The sequence below is a fragment of the Pollicipes pollicipes genome, unplaced genomic scaffold, assembly GCF_011947565.3.
Source record: "Pollicipes pollicipes isolate AB1234 unplaced genomic scaffold, Ppol_2.1 Scaffold_7262;HRSCAF=8765_pilon_pilon_pilon, whole genome shotgun sequence".
NCBI classification, from domain to species: Eukaryota; Metazoa; Arthropoda; class Thecostraca; order Pollicipedomorpha; family Pollicipedidae; genus Pollicipes; species Pollicipes pollicipes.
The window spans coordinates 4,305,341-4,323,625 of NW_023597055.1; the positions used below are offsets into that span (position 1 = coordinate 4,305,341).

Consider the following 18,285-nt stretch of genomic DNA (forward strand, 5'->3'; position numbering starts at 1 on the left):
ACACGGCCTGAAGCAGTGAGACCTTAGTCGTCTAGGTCCTCGGGTATACGAGCACGCCGCCCGGCGGCGTCCGACACCCCGACCTGAGGTCAAGTGAGTCGCCCCACGGTGCGTCCGTCCCTTGTAGAGGTGCGTGCTGCGGACCGGACCACGCTCGGCTTGGCGCTGGATTGCACCGGGCGCCGAGAGCCGCTGCTCACGACCACCGCATGGTGTTGACTGCCTCATTCCCTGCTGGCTTGTTCTTTCTTGCTAGCAAAGTATGGTTCGCAAAACCCCATCCCCTCTCCATTGTCGTTTGTATGTTTTTCGATCATCCGCTGGCCCCAGGCGATCGTGATTTAGCGCTGGGTACAAGTTCGGTGCGGGTTTACCAAAAGCTGACAACAAATCAGGAAATGAATAAGCTCAGCGCAAGAACAAAACTGAACGCGACAAAAATTGACCGTGTGTTACTCGCAGACCTGTTCGTCACACTCTTCGCCCATCACTTGAAGCTTCGACCGGGCTACCGACACATTTAGCAATCTGCTGAACAGAAGTACGCCGAGCAGCGGGCGGCGCAGCCTGCCACGCGGGTCGCGCGGCGGCCGGCCGCGTCCTACGCCTGTGTTTGGCTGTAGCTGGGCTGGGGCTCCGGTTACGACTTCGGGCGCCCTGGCGACGGGTGTCGCCGGTGACGCACGGCGCTGCGGCCGCGCCACCGCAGTAGCCCTGCCCTGCCGTGCCGCGCCGTGCCGTGCTGTGCTGTGGTCGTGCCCGGCGCACGGCGGGGATGTAGCGGAGACGGCCGGGCGCAGCTGCTCGTCCGCCGCAGCCCGCAGGCCACTCCCGCTCCGCAGACATGTTGTAAGTGCTGACCGGCCCCGCTCCGCAGAAATGTTGTAAGTGCTGACCGCCCCGCTCTGCAGACACGTAAGCGCTGACCCGCCCCGCTCTGCAGACACGTAAGCGCTGACCGCCCCGCTCTGCAGACACGTAAGCGCTGACCGCCCCGCTCTGCAGACACGTCAGCGCTGACCGCCCCGCTCTGCAGACACGTAAGCGCTGACCGCCCCGCTCTGCAGACACGTATGCGCTGACCGCCCCGCTCTGCAGACACGTAAGTGCTGACCGGCCCGCTCTGCAGACACGTAAGCGCTGACCGCCCCGCTCTGCAGACACGTAAGTGCTGACCGGCCCCGCTCTGCAGACACGTAAGCGCTGACCGCCCCGCTCTGCAGACACGTAAGTGCTGACCGGCCCCGCTCCGCAGACACGTAAGTGCTGACCGGCCCGCTCTACAGAACACGTAAGCGCTCTGACCGCCTCGCTCTGCAGACACGTAAGTGCTGACCGGCCCCGCTCCGCAGACATACTGCGCGCACTGTCAACCCCAGTCCGCAGGCACTGTCCAGTCCACCCCCGCCCTCCGCAATACGTTGTAAGTGCTGACCGGCCCCCTCTCTGCGGACATGTAGACCACTGACCCCGCTCTCGTTCCGTAGGCATATTGTAAGTACTCTCCCCTTCTCTGTCTGACCTGTTGACTCTGACCACTTTCCACTTTCCACTTTCCACCTTCAACTTTGACCACTTTCGTTCCCATAGACATGCTGGCAGTTACCGGTCGCTCTTCTTCATAGCATCTGCTGAGCGCTGGATGTTTCGGCTCCACAAGCGTGCCGTGAATACTGACTGCCGCTGCTTTTAAGATTATGTGAGCGCCTATCACGTCCGCCCTGCCAGAAATGTTCGGATAGTGTCACCTTTATTCAGGATAAAAGAGATTATCGTCAGAACTGCTTTCGCGCGGTCTGTTTGAAGATCGTCCAGGTGTATATGATGCCATAGAATTGTCACACAAATCCCGCATTTTGAATGGCCATGGGGTGCTCAAGGTCATCAAATTATGATCGCCGAATTATTTATGCCTGGCGTGCGTCGGCACGATTCGAGACATCAGCGGACAGCAGTGGCCCGAACAACGGGTTAAATTTGCTGATCAAAAAATTTGAGCACGAATCAAGTTTGTGCCCTATAATAACACGTAATTTGTGCAGTGATACTATTATGACAGAAATGAGACGAGAAAGAGAATCAAATAACTTCAGAAATGACCCATGGACAGGTATGTGAATGCAAGTAAGAAAAAATATAATTACGGACCTGCGCGCTAGGGAGATGAACATTATTTTGGTTGCTAGGTAACGTAGAACAATCGCATTTCCCTAGAGGCTGGTGCATGGTGCTCAATGTAAACAAAAAACATCAGCATAATGGCCACCGCCATCGCCGCGTTCGCAAGCTGCTGTCAGCGCTGACAAGCGACATCCTCGAAAAAGCCTTTGGCTACAGCTAACCATACCTTCGCAACGATGTCGACGTATTTAGTAGAGAATATTACTTGGAGGCTACGCGATTAATTGATTCTTTCATAAAAACCAAAGAGAATTTGGGGGCTGTGGCAATATCTCGTCAGTGGAGGCGACTTTGTAGAAACCAATGACATCAAAATTTGTAAATAAAAATTCCCTTCCATCCTACGTGCACAGTCAAAAATCCTAACTTAACTGGACACATTCCCTTGAAAGGGAGTTTGTTTCATCATATCTGGTGGTTGCCTAAATATTTTTAGATGTGGAACATTCCCTTTAACCCTTGTCCTGATAGCGGATGGGGTGGGAGTGCGGGGGGGAGGCGATGCGACCCCCACCCCTAAGACTTTCCGAGGATACCTCGCCACCACGTCGTGTAATCGTGACGTTTTTGTAACCTACGGGGTATTTATGGCACGCGTTGACACCAAGGCATGCTCTTAGCTTTTCTGGTTCTGGGGCAACGGTGATTTTTGAGGAACACTGCACGGCGATCTACGGCCGGCGTGGGAGGCGGACGGCGACCGACGATGCTGCGGAACACGCGCGGTGGGCCAACATTGTTGCATTACCGAAGTCATGTATCATTAACATGTGCTTAAAACACATCACGCTATTCAATTTGTACTAAACTAAATACGGATTATGCCTGTTTAGGTTTCGTGTCGCAGTAAGGCATAGTCGCGTGCGTATGAGCATGTAAAAAGTTTGACTTAAAGGAAAACATGGCCTTTGGCATGGCATAGTAGGGTCAAATACTAATCTTCTCTCATGCAATTAACTACCAATCGCGAGACCGCACTGAGAACAATCTACAGGTGTTTTTCATTGAGCCCTACTTCTCTTAGATTGGGAACGGCAGGGGGACATCAACCCCTCCATCTTTATCAGCCCTTGTTATGAAAAACGGCGGATCAGAGTGAGGGCACATATGGTCGATCTACAAACATTTCAGCTCTTTAGGTATGTAGACATGCCTTATTAGTGTCTCTTTTCTCCAAGAACCTGCTCTTTGAACTACAATAATTCCAAAAAATTGGTGTCAGTTCGGATCCTATAGCAGGTCAATAGAAACGACGTAATGTTACTTGCAATATGGTGGCATTTCGGCCCACGCCGTTACGCCTGGGGATAGATTGCAAAGTGGCGATATTTCGTATGTTTGGGATTTGTTGTGATTTGAAAACGGTCGGCTTGAAAGCAATCCTGCTTTTGATTGGAGGGACGAATGCAACGAGAAGACACATACCAACTTTTCAGGGAGATTAACAGACCCAGCTGCCCTGTGGTGCCCGAGCCAGAATTGCCCAAGATTTCCTATAGCGTGGTTGGGGATGAAAACATGATCTTTCGGTGACTTCGGCTTTTAGCGTGTTTTGGGAAGTTTTGGCAAAGCCTCTTAAAAGGACACAGCCCTCCGCTCATGTATGGCGCCTTAGTCATCAAAACATTGGCTCCAAATCATTTTTGTGTCATTTAATACGCATAGTCAGCCTTAGAAGCGACAACTCGCAAACACAGACCTTTCCATGACACCATGGGATTGCAGGAGACCAAACACACGTCACTGGACTACATTCTGCAGATCCTGCCTCGGGGTACACCACCCCTCGTGGCCAGCGCCGGACGCCTCAATAAGTAATGGTGAGAGCGCGGGGGCTGCGGCAGGCTCGCGGTGCCCTGCTCTGCCCCGCTTGGTCGTCAGTGCCGATCAGCGTGGCTGCCAGTGAGGCGATGTTCGGGCGGCCTTTCCGGTCTCCCCGCAGCAAGAAGTCGTGAAACTCAAGGTCGCGCCGGAACACTGATGAGGTCAGAAATTTGGCATGCCTGGTGTTCTCGGAGCGGTTTTCCCATTTTTTTTCCAGAAGGAATTTACCTTAATCATACAATCGCACGCTTGGTTCATTTACAGGACCTTCGGAATATTTTGTGGGAATAAAGGTATTCATTTGATTCGAGCACCAATGATCCATATGCTGGAGCCCTAAAGATTGCATATTTCCCCATTACGTAACATTTGCTAATGTCCGTCAACTTCAGCGCTCCCCTCCGGTGCACTTTTGCATCCTCAGCGACATTGAACTATGTCACCAGATGCGTCTCCTTGTCAGCGCACACTGTACCGAGGCGTTCGTTTTTAGTGAAATGATACACAGAACGCTTCGATCGAGACCATAAGTGAGTCTGTTGCGTCCCGCGACGAAACAAACACATTGCAGACGTTGGCGCAAGACGAAATGAACTTTATGATGCTCTAGTTGGAGCTATTGGCTACGTGACGCGGCTTTCCGACTCTGAGCGGTCTCTGACTCGAGTCTTTAGTGACTGAGAGACTTTTAAAATGATTTTAGCTATCAACAGTCTGGACAAGATCGGGGATTCTCCGCCAATCGCCGACGGAGACCTATTGGGCGTCGGTCACTGAAACATTTGGAAGGTTTATCGGCACACACACACCACACACACACACACACACACACACACACACACACACACACACACACACACACACACACACACACACACACACAACACACACACACACACACACACACACACATTTCAACGGCTTGATTCGGGGCCTCGTGATTTCTGTTGCCGTCCGCCGCCTGAGTCGACGTAGATCGCTGTACAGTGTTTCTAGCGAAGCACCGCTACTTGAAAACCAGGCGTGCAAAGCATACGTTTTTGTGTCGAAACACACACAACAAACGTTTCAGGGGCGACCAAAAACTGGCGCGTGATTGCACGATACGCCGAAGGGGTGTCCTTGAACAAATATTAGGGGGGAGGGGGGGGGGGGGAAAGCGCATCGTAATCTGCTCTCCTGTTCAAGAAATGCATTTCCTGTCACTCTTTCCTAATGACATTTATATTAATGCCCGCCCGGGTAACAAATTGAATACCCTTTGCTCAGGTGGGAGTCCTTGACCTCCTAAAAATGAAAAAAAAAACGAAGGAAGCTAAAGACATTAGACTCGCAAGGTGTGTTGGCCTGTATGTGAACTTATTTGCGTAAAAACCTGAGGTTCCTAGGTCATGATCTTCTGGTTAAATAAAGTCAAACAAGGTCAAACTCCAGACTGGTGTTGAAAGTGCCCCCAGACCTTCTCATACAACCGATATAAACCTAGATACCTGTTCTAAGAAAAAGGTGGCTGATGCTCATAGAAGGTCGGTGGCCTTGTTTGACCTTTAGAAGGTCATGGTGACAAAAATACAAGACTGCTTTGATTTTTGCACTTGAATAAGCGTCACTAATTACGCTAGGCGGTATGTTCCAAACAAGAGGATGATCTGGGTCATTTTGGGTCAGTGACATGTTTCAACCTCGAGAGAATTCCATGGAAGATGTAGGATGTGGTCTATGTTATTAATAACTTCAAAATGAGTACCAGAAACTCCCTAATACAGCAAGCCCTTGAGTAAAAGACAAGTTGATTTTCACCTTGGTGTAACTTTTATAGCTGCCGCTAGGCCAATGCAATTTATTCGCTTAACTGTTTTGCTGCCTGAGAAATCATCTCAGAAATGCATGGCTCCGTCTAACATTCCTTTGTTGCATCAAATTGAACGACTATCTAGAAACTGCCTGTGCTGAATCCACGGTGTAATTTTGACCTGGCGTAGGTCAGCGACCTAGCAAAGTACGTCTAAATATTGGACACCCTAAGATTTGCTCTTCCATCGCTTACAGATATGCAACATTTGACACAGCTACGCCGCACCGTTCGGGATTGATTTTGGAAAGAAGCATCGGGTGGGGGGAGGGGGTGTTAACTTGGTCCCCACCCGGCTGTGTAGGAAATGCATGTCTCAAGGTGTGAAATATGCTGATACCACAAACATGTTGAATGTTAAAATCAAGCTTAATGCAAATTTCAATAAGAATCGTGGCATAATGCATCCTAGAAACATCACTAGGCTGTCAGGAACTACAAGACTATCGTGATTCCAGGGCAGGTTAAAGATTCCAAGCCCACCGAAATGGGCCAGGCGGCGAACGTAACCAAAAAGAACAAAGATCAATTATTCGGATGCTTCCTTAAACACCAAATATAATACAGGCAAACGCACAGGCCACTCCTGTCCTAGCTTCTGCGCAGGCCAGGCTTTTGGTTGGGCTACACATAAGCAAAATGCAGCCCAAAACTGCAGATCAACGCTATGGTGGCTTAAGTCTTGCTGCTGTTTCTTTGGGGAGGGGGAGAACGATGGTATATAATTCCGCTCCCTTCCTAAAACAGTCGGTGGAATCTGATCCGGGATACAGAAGTCAAGCACGCCCCTTGGCATGATGATTTGGTTGTCCACTGGCCTATGGAGACTAGCTCGCATAGTGAGGTATTTGCTGTTCCAGTTGCTCCGCCACAGCGGCTTTTTCGTGGGCTGTTTTTTAGCACTAAGTTTAAAAAATTTAGCACTCAGTATATGTATGTATTTAAGATGATACTTGTAGTGCATTGATAGAACTAAAATGTGTCCGTGCTTACGGCCGACTGCCACGTTGCTTTACTTTGGGCCCGTGATAAATGCTTTTTCTCATATGGTCTTAGAAAATACTTTTTTCTAAAATATGGAATGAAAAAAATCTTAACTTAAAAACGGTTGCTCCAATCACGCTAAGTTTCCTATACATTTGTTTAGAGGGAGGCAGAATTCTGCTTGACAAAATCTTGTCGAAATCCCAGACGGTCGACTGTCAAAGAATCTGTCGTTGGTTGAGTTAGCATAAAATGACCCGTTAAGAAATTATTTTTGCCAAAAGTTTGGGTGCTCTCTGCGGCCCGTCTAGCGAGGTAAAGGTTATGAAGGTTGCGAGCACAACCTTTCAGAGTTTTCTTCGGGTTGGTCCATGGCATGGCAGCGCAGAATCTCAAGACAACGTTTTGCTTGCTGGAGATTTCCTAATTTCCCTGAGAGAAATAAGGAAATCTCCAGCGCGGAAGGGCAACCTATGACCATTTTCAGTGTAGAGTGGTGCAGCCCCGGGTCAAATATGTGCGCGGCCAATGCTCATTCAGTTGAATGCTTAATCCACGACCTCCTCATTATTTACACTTTCAAGCGCATGATCGTGGGCAACGTCGCTCGCACCATCGACGACAGAGATACCGAAGTCCGGAAATTCTCGTAAAAAGCAAACCCGGCGGCGTGGATTTTGTGTTGTCGGTTTCCCCTGTATACGATCATGACGAGGTTCTTTTGGTGAAGTCGGCCTCAGAGCTACAGCCTGGTGGTCAGCCCCGGCTGGGCCGTCTAAGCTGCGGCCTGACCTCAGTTCGGCGTCCCGCGCTATCGACCGGCAGGCCGGCGGCGGGCGTCGCAGCCGTTGGCCGATCACCAAGACAGCCAGCTGTTGGTGGTAACCAGGCGGAGTCGTGCCGCCCGGTCCAGCCGGTGGCTTGTGGCACACCACCGCCGATTGGAGGGGTCCGGGCGGCGCGGTCAGGTCAGGTAAAGGTCAGGTAGAGGTCAGGTAGAGGTCAGGCTCCAGATCAGTCCACCTCGCTGGGTCAACGACCGGTGATAGGCGCGGCGGCACGGACGCGGCTTCACTACCACCAACACCGCCGCCGCCTGCCACATAGGACGAGCAAACATGGGAGCCAGTGTACCCAAAAGCAACATGAAGCATCATGCATTTCGCGCGTCAAAACAGTGCACGCTGTCACCCGCATCGCAGCCGCATGACAGGGGGCCCATCCGTCTTCCCCGGCTCCCAGCGGGCTCTACAGAAGTGTTAGCCGTCGGCACGATACGCTACGGCCGTCCACAGCTGCAGCAGCCGGTGGCCACAACGCAGGCTGGACAAGCTGACCTTCTTGGTAATTTGTCAAGAGGCTGTGCTACGCAACAAGCTATCTTTCTTCACGACGAAATGTCTCGCCTTGACGTAGGGCGTTGAATGGGAGGTGTACGATAGACTTTTCGCTAGAATCATTGCAATGGCCCCCACCTTATTGGATGGGTCATCGGTTGGAGTAAGCTATTTCAGGATTGGCTGCAAGCTTAATTGATTTGTAAAGTCTCGGCCAGCGGGAAGGAAAAAGGAGGCAGGGCCACTCAATACTTACAACATAAGCGTCACGCCCATGGACACGGTGTTGCATGGAAACAAATGCTTTAACAACCCCATATTGCTCAGACCTGACCAGCAGCGGAGCCAATGGGTTCAAACTTATGCAAGATCACGATCGCGGACATCTTCCGATCATAATTTTGGTCCTTGTGATTAAAGCTTGGGCCGCAGTCGGAATCTGATTGTGTGTGCATTGTTCGTCGGAATAAAATCGTCGAATATAGATCACGTCTAGCCTTACTCATTATTAAAGTAAAAGTACTGTACTCGAGTCAAAGTAGCTCATGACCTTGAGCCAGGGATTGATTTTGAATCCAACCAACCATGGACCCGCTCCCAGTTGTAATTGGAGTTGACATTTAGTGTTGAAGTCTTGAGAGTCTAGTCCAGGCCACTCAGTGACGTATATCAGATGAACAATGGATGTCATAGGCATTCTTGCTTCGAGGGGGATACAGGCGAGGACAAGGTGTTATATCGGAAAATTCTCGATGGAGAAGTGCCACCTGTACAGACGAATGGGCTTTTTGTCCTTTCTTCTATTTTCGAATCTATTAACACATCGTGGAATCATACGGTTCATGAACAAATCTGTCTTTTTTATGTCGTTCACTCCGCTGCCGAGTCCGGCGCCACGCCGGGGGGGGGGGGGGAGGGGGTGTCTGCGCGAAGTTGCGTCAAATAACGGGGCGGCCGCTGATTGGTCCGTCACGCTCTCACTCCGTGACCCGCCCTTGCCAGGTGGCTGCAATTCATTACCGGCACAGAAAAACGGCTCTAAAAGCACGAAAGACGAATACAAGAGTTTCACACGCAAGCGTACAAGTCCGTACATACCACATGCCTACAGTTTCGTCACCTTTAACGCATCAGGGGTTTTCGTAAATCCAAAAGCAATGAATTCACCCCCATCGCCACGCTGCCGACACCCGGCGATGCTTGCACAAACATGCACCGTACAGAGAGCAGTGTACTGTACAAACAACTCGGCAGAGACTTACGCGCGGGCAAGTAAGCGCATACTCTCAGCCTGTTAGCGCGATCGAAGACAGCTGCGACAGCGGAAGCGACGCCGAAAAGCACGAGTCTGTTCAGCCCACGCTCATGGCAGCTGCACATGCTTGTACAAGACAGCATGACGACTTTTCATCTTTGATACGCAGGTTAGCATCATTCCGGTCAGGATTACGCGGCAACATGTTATATGGGCATCAGGAGCTAGCTCGCCAAACTCGATCATTGCTTTGTCCTATCCCACCTACCAATCCGCATTTTTTCTACCGGAACTTGCGGTCATGTGGTTTAAACCGCTTTGAGACGATGTTTCTACATTTACCGAGCCTCGCATTGCGCAGCAAACTTATTATACGTGCACCTGTGCTTCACCGAGGATCTCCGATCACCGCTTTTAACAGATATATCCAAATGTGAAAATTTCTAAAACATTGTATGTGCACCTGCGCGTCACCGAGGACCTCCAATCACCGCTTTTAACAGGATATATCCAAATGTGAAAATTTATAAAACATTATATGTGCATCTGCGCTTCACCGAGCACCTCCGATCACCGCCTTTAACAGGGTACATCTAAATGTGAACATTTCTAAAACGTATCTCCGGCTTGTTTTGTAATATTTTTTTTCTCCTTTCAAAAGCATGTTTAATGCGGTCCGTCATTGCCAGGCTGCAAGTAGTTGTATTTTTATTCATCGACAGGATTACTATATTGAGTACCGGATGTGCTTTGGGAAGGTTTAAAGTAACAAACTCATATCTGATAAACGTATAAGGCAACAAAACGTGGGCCTTAAGCTGCGTCATTTTTTCATCTCAAAAAGATTTGAACATTGACATTAAATGAAAAAGTACCTCAGATCAGCCAATTCAAGGCAGCTGAAATCCAATGCCTTTCAAACCATTTCTTACACGTACAATCTCCTTATAGAGGTATGCATGCCAGCATCCCCAAAATGCAAATGATACGATCATACTTGACATGGGACATTTGCTTGGAATTATGTAAATGCTGCGCGAGTGCGTCGTGTGACTACATTCTGTAGCCTACTTTCATGCTGCTGCTGGCATACAGTTGTGTGGTAAACGTTGATAGCAATAGTCATCTTTAAAATTGACCACGGGGAAGTTGAAAAGCAACAAATGGAAATCATTTATGGAGTTGCGGGACTGTGTTGTTCTGTTTTTGTGGACTATGGACTTAGATCACAATCGCATGGATAACCCAACATTACGTCCACCTCGATGTCAAGTTCGTGAGAGCGGCCGCGTACCGATTCACGTGCCCATGGCGGGAGGGGGGGGGGGGCCGAGTCGCTTTAGGTGCTTGCCACGCGCCTGACTGAGATGGCCTGCGGCCGTTGACACCGGCTACCCCAAAGATCGGGTGACCTGAGAGAGCAGGAAGAACCGTGTCAAGCATTGCGGCACGTGACTTTGGTCGCAACATTCCGCTATTGATCGGAGCCTTGAGCGCCGTGCTGAGCAGCCGCGCCGCCATCGCCACCTCACACAGTTCGAGACGGCGGGTGGTTCATCACGGCGAGTGCCGCTGCTCAGGCAACCGAAGCGAACAGACGATCGTCCACCGTTTGTGTGCTGGTCGTTTCCACCGGCAAACAGGAGCAGAACCTGAGTGGTTTCGAACCACGGCCACGTGCCTGCCGAAGTCAATGGCTCGCTGTTTGGCTGCCGCGACTGCAATGTTTGTCGAGCCTTAGGTCTTCGACAGCTGAGTAACTGCGGTGCGATTCCGGCTGCCGGCGGCTCCCGGCGCCCAGTTCAGTCCAGTGCCGGGCCGAGCAGGGCTCGATCCGCAGCACGCGCCTCTACAGGGGACGGACACACCGTGGGGCGACTCACTTGACCTCAGGTCGGGGTGTCGGACGCCGCCGGGCGGCGTGCTCGTATACCCGAGGACCTAGACGACTAAGATCTCACTACCTCAGGCGGTGTAGTCCCGTTCCTTCTCCAGATAGCCGAGAGAAAGAGCGTCTGACGGTGGTAGGCGGTGAACACCGCTCCTGTCCCAGAGCGCCCGCAGGACGAGCACCTGACGCCGCTGCCGGCAGCAGCGCGAGGAGCAGCACGTTCAGCCGCGGCTTCACTTGGCACCTGACCCGCCCCCGTCCGATATCAACCCGGGGGGACAGCTCGTACGTCACTATGGCGAGGTTGGCCTGGAAGTCGGCTGGTCCTTCTGTGATCTGGCCGGGAGACCCGGATGGCGCCGGGGAGGCGGTCCGGAAGTCCGCCCCAATCACTGGGGCGACTCGAGCCTTCCTCCGTCTGCTGGAGATCGCCGGCATGTCGGGCCGGCCGGGCCGGCTGTGGCGCCTGTACGCCACCGTCCTCTACGGCGTGCAGACCTATTTCTCGTTCGTGGTAGTCCGGGGACTTGTGATGCAGGGAATAGCGATGTTGGATGCCGGAAAACCTGTCATCACGGCGATCACGCAGTCGAGCGGCTTCGGAGCCATGTTTGTTTTTGTGTGGCTATCCTTAAGCGCCACATTTGTCTGGGGTCGGGAACGCTTCGCAACTCTGTTTGTGCGCATTCACGCAGACCTGGAAAACATGAAAGAGTTCGGATGGCACAGTGCGAACACGTTTAAGAAAGGCCGAGGAGCAATCGTGCTTTGGTTCGTGTACGTCTTGCTTATCGTTGGCAATATGGTTTCCGCGATGGCCATCAGCAGAGGTTTTTTAACCTGCCGTACCCTGTCGATGGCCTGCATTGGCATAGTCTGGAGAACCTGTAGCAATGTCACGTTCTTTTGCACGTTCGAAATGATTCCTTTTAAGTTCATGCTCGCCACCAACCTTCTGACCACCGGCCTGAAGACAGTGAATCGCGAGCTGAAGCTCATAGCCACTGGCAGCTACCTGCCAACCTGCGCTAGGCTGCGTGGCATCACACTGCTTCAGAAGCGTCTGTCTCTCAGTTTCTCCCGTCTGACCGACGCCATGACCGCCGAACTGATCGTGTCTATGACGTTCGGCATCCTCGCCCACATTTCACTGATTGCAAGCATGGTCCATATGACGTTCTTTGGCATGGTCGAGCTCGGAGTCATGGCAGTGTACGTGCTTACCGCCGTCACCACCCTGTCCAGCCCGTGCGAGGCGAGCCAGGAAGTCCTGGATCTGCTCGGAGAGAGCCGGAAGCTGCTGCTGCAGATCGAGTGGGAGAGACCCGAGCTCGGCAGCGAGGCGGCGCTGGCCCAGAAGATGACCGAGCGCGATCTAGACACCCTTGGCAACGTGGGATTGTTCTGTTTGCGGCGCTCCACCATGCTCAGTATTTGGTCCACCATCCTGACCTACATCATCGTGATGTTGCAGTTCCAGGTCGGAGAGAGGTCATGAGAAACGTCCACCAGAAGCGCATCAAGCGCGATGATGTCAAGCCACCAGGGCAGAGTTCGACTCACAGCAACATGCAGATGTTTCAACGGCTAGCCTTGTTCTGCCCAAACACTTTGGACACCAGCACGATATGTCGCATAGCTTTGTCAAATACTGTTAGGACGCCACTCAGTGAAACCTCAGCGCCGTCTGCATGCCTCACTGACCTGGACGACGATCACGTTCTCCGATTTGGTGGCGTGATCGTGAAGGCAGTCTAAAGTATGCGCTTTTTATCTGTTCACAAGTGGGCAAACAGGGGTGTAGTTTCCTTTTCAGTTCGGGGGTCAGTCTCCCCAATTTGGGCCACAGCCTCCCTCCCCCTCTTTAAAGTTAGGAGAAAAACAAGCCGCAAGCAAGGCTTTGGGTCTAGGCCTCAGCTCTTTCACGGTTCAGTCCTTCCAGCTCAAGTTGCGGAACTACACCCCTGGAGCGAAACATGTAATCCATGTACGTGCGCTGTCTTCTGTCGCCTTGTAATTAGACGGTGGATAATACGTTAATAAATGGTGAATTCAAGAACAAAGAAAGACACCCTCTTTTTCGCTGTCCGGTGTAGTAAGAGAAAGTGTCTTAATGACGCAAGAACTCGCCGCTTTCCAATAAGCTAGTGAAGCAGCACGACGCGAGTGACGCCTTTCAAATACTTCTAAGTAAACGTGTGTGTTCTTGGCTTGATCAGGCGTGGGCCTCTCGGATTTTTTATCCACTTTATTTCAGTATCACGAACATTTTCCATCTTAAAGGAGTTACGTAAGTTGTTAAGTGCATTTGCGAGGAATTGTACGCATACAGATTAGGCAGCTTAAAAAATGAAAAACCGAGTAAGATCGTCAGGCATTTTTGAATTTATTAGAGAAATTGGTTTTGATAAAGGCGTGCAGCCAAATTATGATATCCATGTGATCATTGTCCCGTGTATTATACAAGGAAGAATAGTTACAATGCTGTCTCATCTATATCAGATGGATTCTTCGAGATACTTTCATGGCACGCCATGTTTTCCTATGTTAAAAAGGCTGCTTTTCAAATGATTTGAACCCAGCATTTTCAAAAAGTTTACAACGGACAATATCTACTGCGGTTGTATTTACTTACGGCTGAAGTGTCTTATTCCCGCAAGACGGACAAAGCTGTTTAACAGCACTATCACCACTTGGTCATATGCGACCAACCGGCAATTGCAGTGCCATCCGCGAAGAGCGAGCAAACCCATCTTGCCTTTTTTTATTTTTATTTTTGGAAACGGCGGAAGGGTTATGGTAACGTCGGTAGTTAAATTGGCTTTATATCTAAATGTCTTTGGCCATAAAAGGTAGAAGAGCTCGTGTTACATTAAAAAAAACAATATAACGCTAACTAAAGCGTTCCTTGAGTAAGTTCCTTGGTAAGTCAGCTGCGCTTGCAACAGTAACCTGGCGTCGTGGGCTTTAGCGCAGGGGATAGCCGTCTCCGGCCACCAACAGCTCCGCGGCCTCGCCACCACGCATGCGCAGAATTTGAGGGGTCGAATCCCAAACATAGCAACCTTTTTATTCGCTACCACCGTGACATGGACAGCAGCAGCCATCCTCAAGGTGAAACACCGTTGTTTACTCACATTACTGCTTGTTCATGCCTGAAAGGTGATCAAAATGACCTGACCAGTGCAAAGTTTCGGCGACCCAGGAGTCAGCTGCGCTTGCCAGAGCCATCGGTGGTGATACTAGTCCCCTGTATTCGTTACCGAAGGCATTTGTAACACACCCATCACAAGAGCCAGCCACAGACTGACAAGCGCACCCACCCCTGAAGTGTGTCGGTGAATTACACCTTTTCAGCGGTGTAAGTTTCAGTGCTTGCGTTTGAATTCTATTTGACATAGAATGCGTGTTTTTGTCTTGGCGAATGTTCAGTCGTGAAAAGTTTGGTTTGGATAACAAGCCGACAAAGCTCATATTACACATCGAACCGGGAGGACTAAACAAACAGAACTCGTCCAGGACATCAGACACGTTAGTAACAAACTACCTCGCGTGAAGCATGCCTGGTCGCACCCAGGACCACAACCGCGCACCTGGGATAGAACCGCTGGAGTGATGGCCGCACTGGCTGGTGGGTTGACGTCCTCGTCTTCTTTCAGCGTACGGAAGGGTGGCGGCATGTTCGGGAACCCCAATTCGCTGCCGGGGCTGGGCAGCAATGGCGGGGCGCCGCGCTTCCAGCAGCGAGCGCCGGCCAACAACTTCTACCAGCCGACCCCAGCGCCCGCCTTGCCTGTGCAGGACGTGGGCAGTGGTGAGTGGGCGGTGGAGTTCGAGCTCTGCCGCCGGATGACGGCAGGGAGGGAGAGGAACACGGGGAGCGGGGAGCGTGCTGTTCTTACAGCGGATGACGGCAGGGAGGGAGAGGAACACGGGGAATGGTGTGTGTGCTGTCCTTGCAGCGGACGTCGGCAGGGAGGTAGAGTAACACGGAGAGCGGGGAGCGTGCTGTCCTTACAGCGGATGTCGGCAGGGAGGGAGAGTAACACGGAGGGCGGAGAGCGTGCTGTCCTTACAGCGGATGTCGGCAGGGAGGGAGAGTAACACGGGAGCCATAAGCGTGCTGTCCTTACAGCGGATGTCGGCAGGGAGGTAGAGGAACACGGAGAGCGGGGAGCGTGCTGTCCTTACAGCGGATGACGGCAAGGAGGGAAAGCAACACGGGGAATGGTGCGTGTGCTGTCCATACAGAGGATGACGGCAGGGAGGGAGAGGAACACGGGGGGCGGGGAGCGTGCTATCCTTACAGCGGATGACGGCAGGGAGGGAGAGGAACACGGAGAGCGGGGAGCGTGCTATCCTTACAGCGGATGACGGCAGGGAGGGAGAGGAACACGGGGAATGGTGCATGTGCTGTCCATACAGCGGATGTCGGCAGGGAGGAAGAGTAACACGGAGAGCGGAGAGCGTGCTGTCCTTACAGCCGATGTCGGCAGGGAGGGAGAGTAACACGGTGAGCGAGGAGGTGGGAGGAGGACATGGCGGTAGAGAAGGCCTACTGTAATCGGCACTTCACTTCTGTCGGCCTACGCTTCGCTGCCGAACTGGTAGCGGGCGGCCCTCATCTTCCATTCAGGCCACCGTGTGTGACCCCTGTCAGTCCAAGGCTGTGTCCTGGGACTTTGCCTGAACTACCGAGGGCTATAAACGAGCTGTTATCATCCTGGGCGGTTGAATTTAATGGCGTAGCACTGCATGCCTTACGTGAATATTTCCCTGCTATTGGACCACATTTGTTTCATCTCATCAACACCTCTGTCGCCTTCTGTTTTTCCTCGATTCCTGGAAGGCTGTCTCTGTCATCTCCTTTCACACATCTGACCCTCGTGGCATCGCTAGTACCTTCAGATCTATATAGACTTGGTTATGTACTGTTCAAAATATATGAAAAAGTCGTTTGCATGCACCTGTTGCCCCAGCTCGTTATCCATCGTATTTTAGTTCCATCACATTACGCTCACAGACTTATAATATGATATATATAATGATATAATATAATATAATATAAATATGAACATGAACATGCATCGTCCAAATGGAGCTGGTGTCAACGAATACGAAGTTGTACCATTTCGCAGATGACTTGACCTGCCGTGGCCTGATTGACCTCTCTTTGACCCTTTTCGAGCAAGCGACTCCACCAGACGCGGCCTCACGAAACGCACCTGAATGTGTTCAATCGATCCTCTGGTTCTACAATGCCTGATCTAGTGCCCGATCTAGTGCCGTAGTCCTATCCGTGATCCAAAAGGAAGTAGCCTGGCATGAACCGATGACGCATGGATAAACCGTGATTTTGATTAGCGATGTTGCCTGCGGTGGAGAACGGTCGGATTGGTGTAATGGCCAGGGTTGATTCAGTCTGAGCTGAAATGAATGAATGTCTCACACATATGAACACTGCGTCACATCTGCTTAACAGACAAATATTTCAACGGCTTGCCTTGATCATACCTGGCCTGACCCGAGGCTACCTGACATATCACTGTTCCTCTTGCACTGTCCACCCCTTTGGCCTGATCTGTCCAGAACAGGCTAAACCTTCCGTATCTCTTTCGACTTGACCTGACTTCGTCCGCCGAACTAGACCAGACCTGAATTCGTCCATTCTGCGGACAGTCCGTTTGACCCGGTCTTGATTCTCATCGAATCCAGCTTCCTCTTGCCTAACTTCGCCTGACAAGACTTGTTCTGGTGTTTAGACTGACCAATCTGACCAAGTTTGGCCTAACTCCGCCCCTGGGTCGACAGCTCGTCGAATTGATGCTCTCGAACAGCGCCTAATGGCCGCTGAGCAAGCCAACCGGTCCCTTCTGGATGAGCTCATGCGAATGCAGCAGGATACCAAGGTAGGCCACGACCTTTTATTGCCGCTATGCTGTTTTTGTATTGTTATGCTATCTGCATCGTCCTTCTCGCATCGGTTAAAATATTGGTTATGTCCATGTCTGTATTTGATAAAAATCACACCATCTTGTTGGATACGATTGCTGTGATAGCCAAGTTCTGCCGTCCAAGGGTAAAACCCCACACGTTCATTTCTGGCCATTTTGCGTTTTTTATGTCATCCGATTCGTCTTCTCATCTTGAATTCAGGTATTTAAACCAATGGCTCAAATTTGCACAACCTTTTAGCTCAAAGAATGGGCTAAAAGCTTGTAAAATTTGAGCTGATGGTTTTAATGACCAAATGCAGCATGACTGGACGAATCAGAGGACATCAAACACGCAAAACGGCCAATAATTAACATATGGGGTTTTACCCATGGGAAGTAGGAAGCCTCTGGAGCGGGGGAGAGGGTCGCAGGGACACCTCAGACTGAGATCTCTGGAACGGGGGAGGGGGTCACAAGATCACCTCAAAATGAACAAGGAAAACTATTAATATCACTATGTTGTTATAGTATATATTATATATGTACATATTGTTATGTTATTCTATAAGAACAAAGAAAACTATTGGACAACTTTAGTCTTAGACTTCCGTCTCCGCACAGGAAGCCCCGACTGCGACCCGTGGACAGAACGAAAATGGTTACGAGGAGATCGCTGACAGGGGCTCGTTGACAATGAGACCTCAGACTAGGGTCCATGTACATGACCTTAAACTAAAAAAAACGTGGCGGGAGTGATCATCACGCAACCTCAGACTTAGATCCCTGCACAAGGACCTCAGGCCGCCATCACAAAGCACAATTCCACAATCGCACAAAATTTCGAAGCCAGAGTCATGGACGAGGACTCCATCAGACTAAGGACCACGTACTTACCCCAGGCTGACACCCAAGACGGAATGGGAGCGCGCTGGGCATGCCAGCGGTGCTGACGGTGTCGGACGGAGTAGTACCGCCTTTCCCCCCCCCCTCTCCCAATCTCCGCGCCAGCGGCGCTGCGACCACGG

General features: G+C 51.1%; 1 protein-coding gene across 1 annotated transcript in view; it reads left to right on the top strand.

Annotated features, from left to right (window-relative positions):
* The first annotated feature begins 787 nt into the window (after window positions 1-787).
* The window catches only part of LOC119114121 (putative leucine-rich repeat-containing protein DDB_G0290503), a 35,381-nt gene continuing 17,883 nt past the window's right edge, over window positions 788-18,285 (top strand). Inside the window, exons 1-3 of the mRNA XM_037238335.1 lie at window positions 788-849; window positions 14,984-15,138; window positions 17,136-17,233. Of these exons, the coding sequence (XP_037094230.1) occupies window positions 845-849; window positions 14,984-15,138; window positions 17,136-17,233 (258 nt within the window). The 5' untranslated portion in view covers window positions 788-844. The remainder of the gene's footprint in view (window positions 850-14,983; window positions 15,139-17,135; window positions 17,234-18,285) is intronic.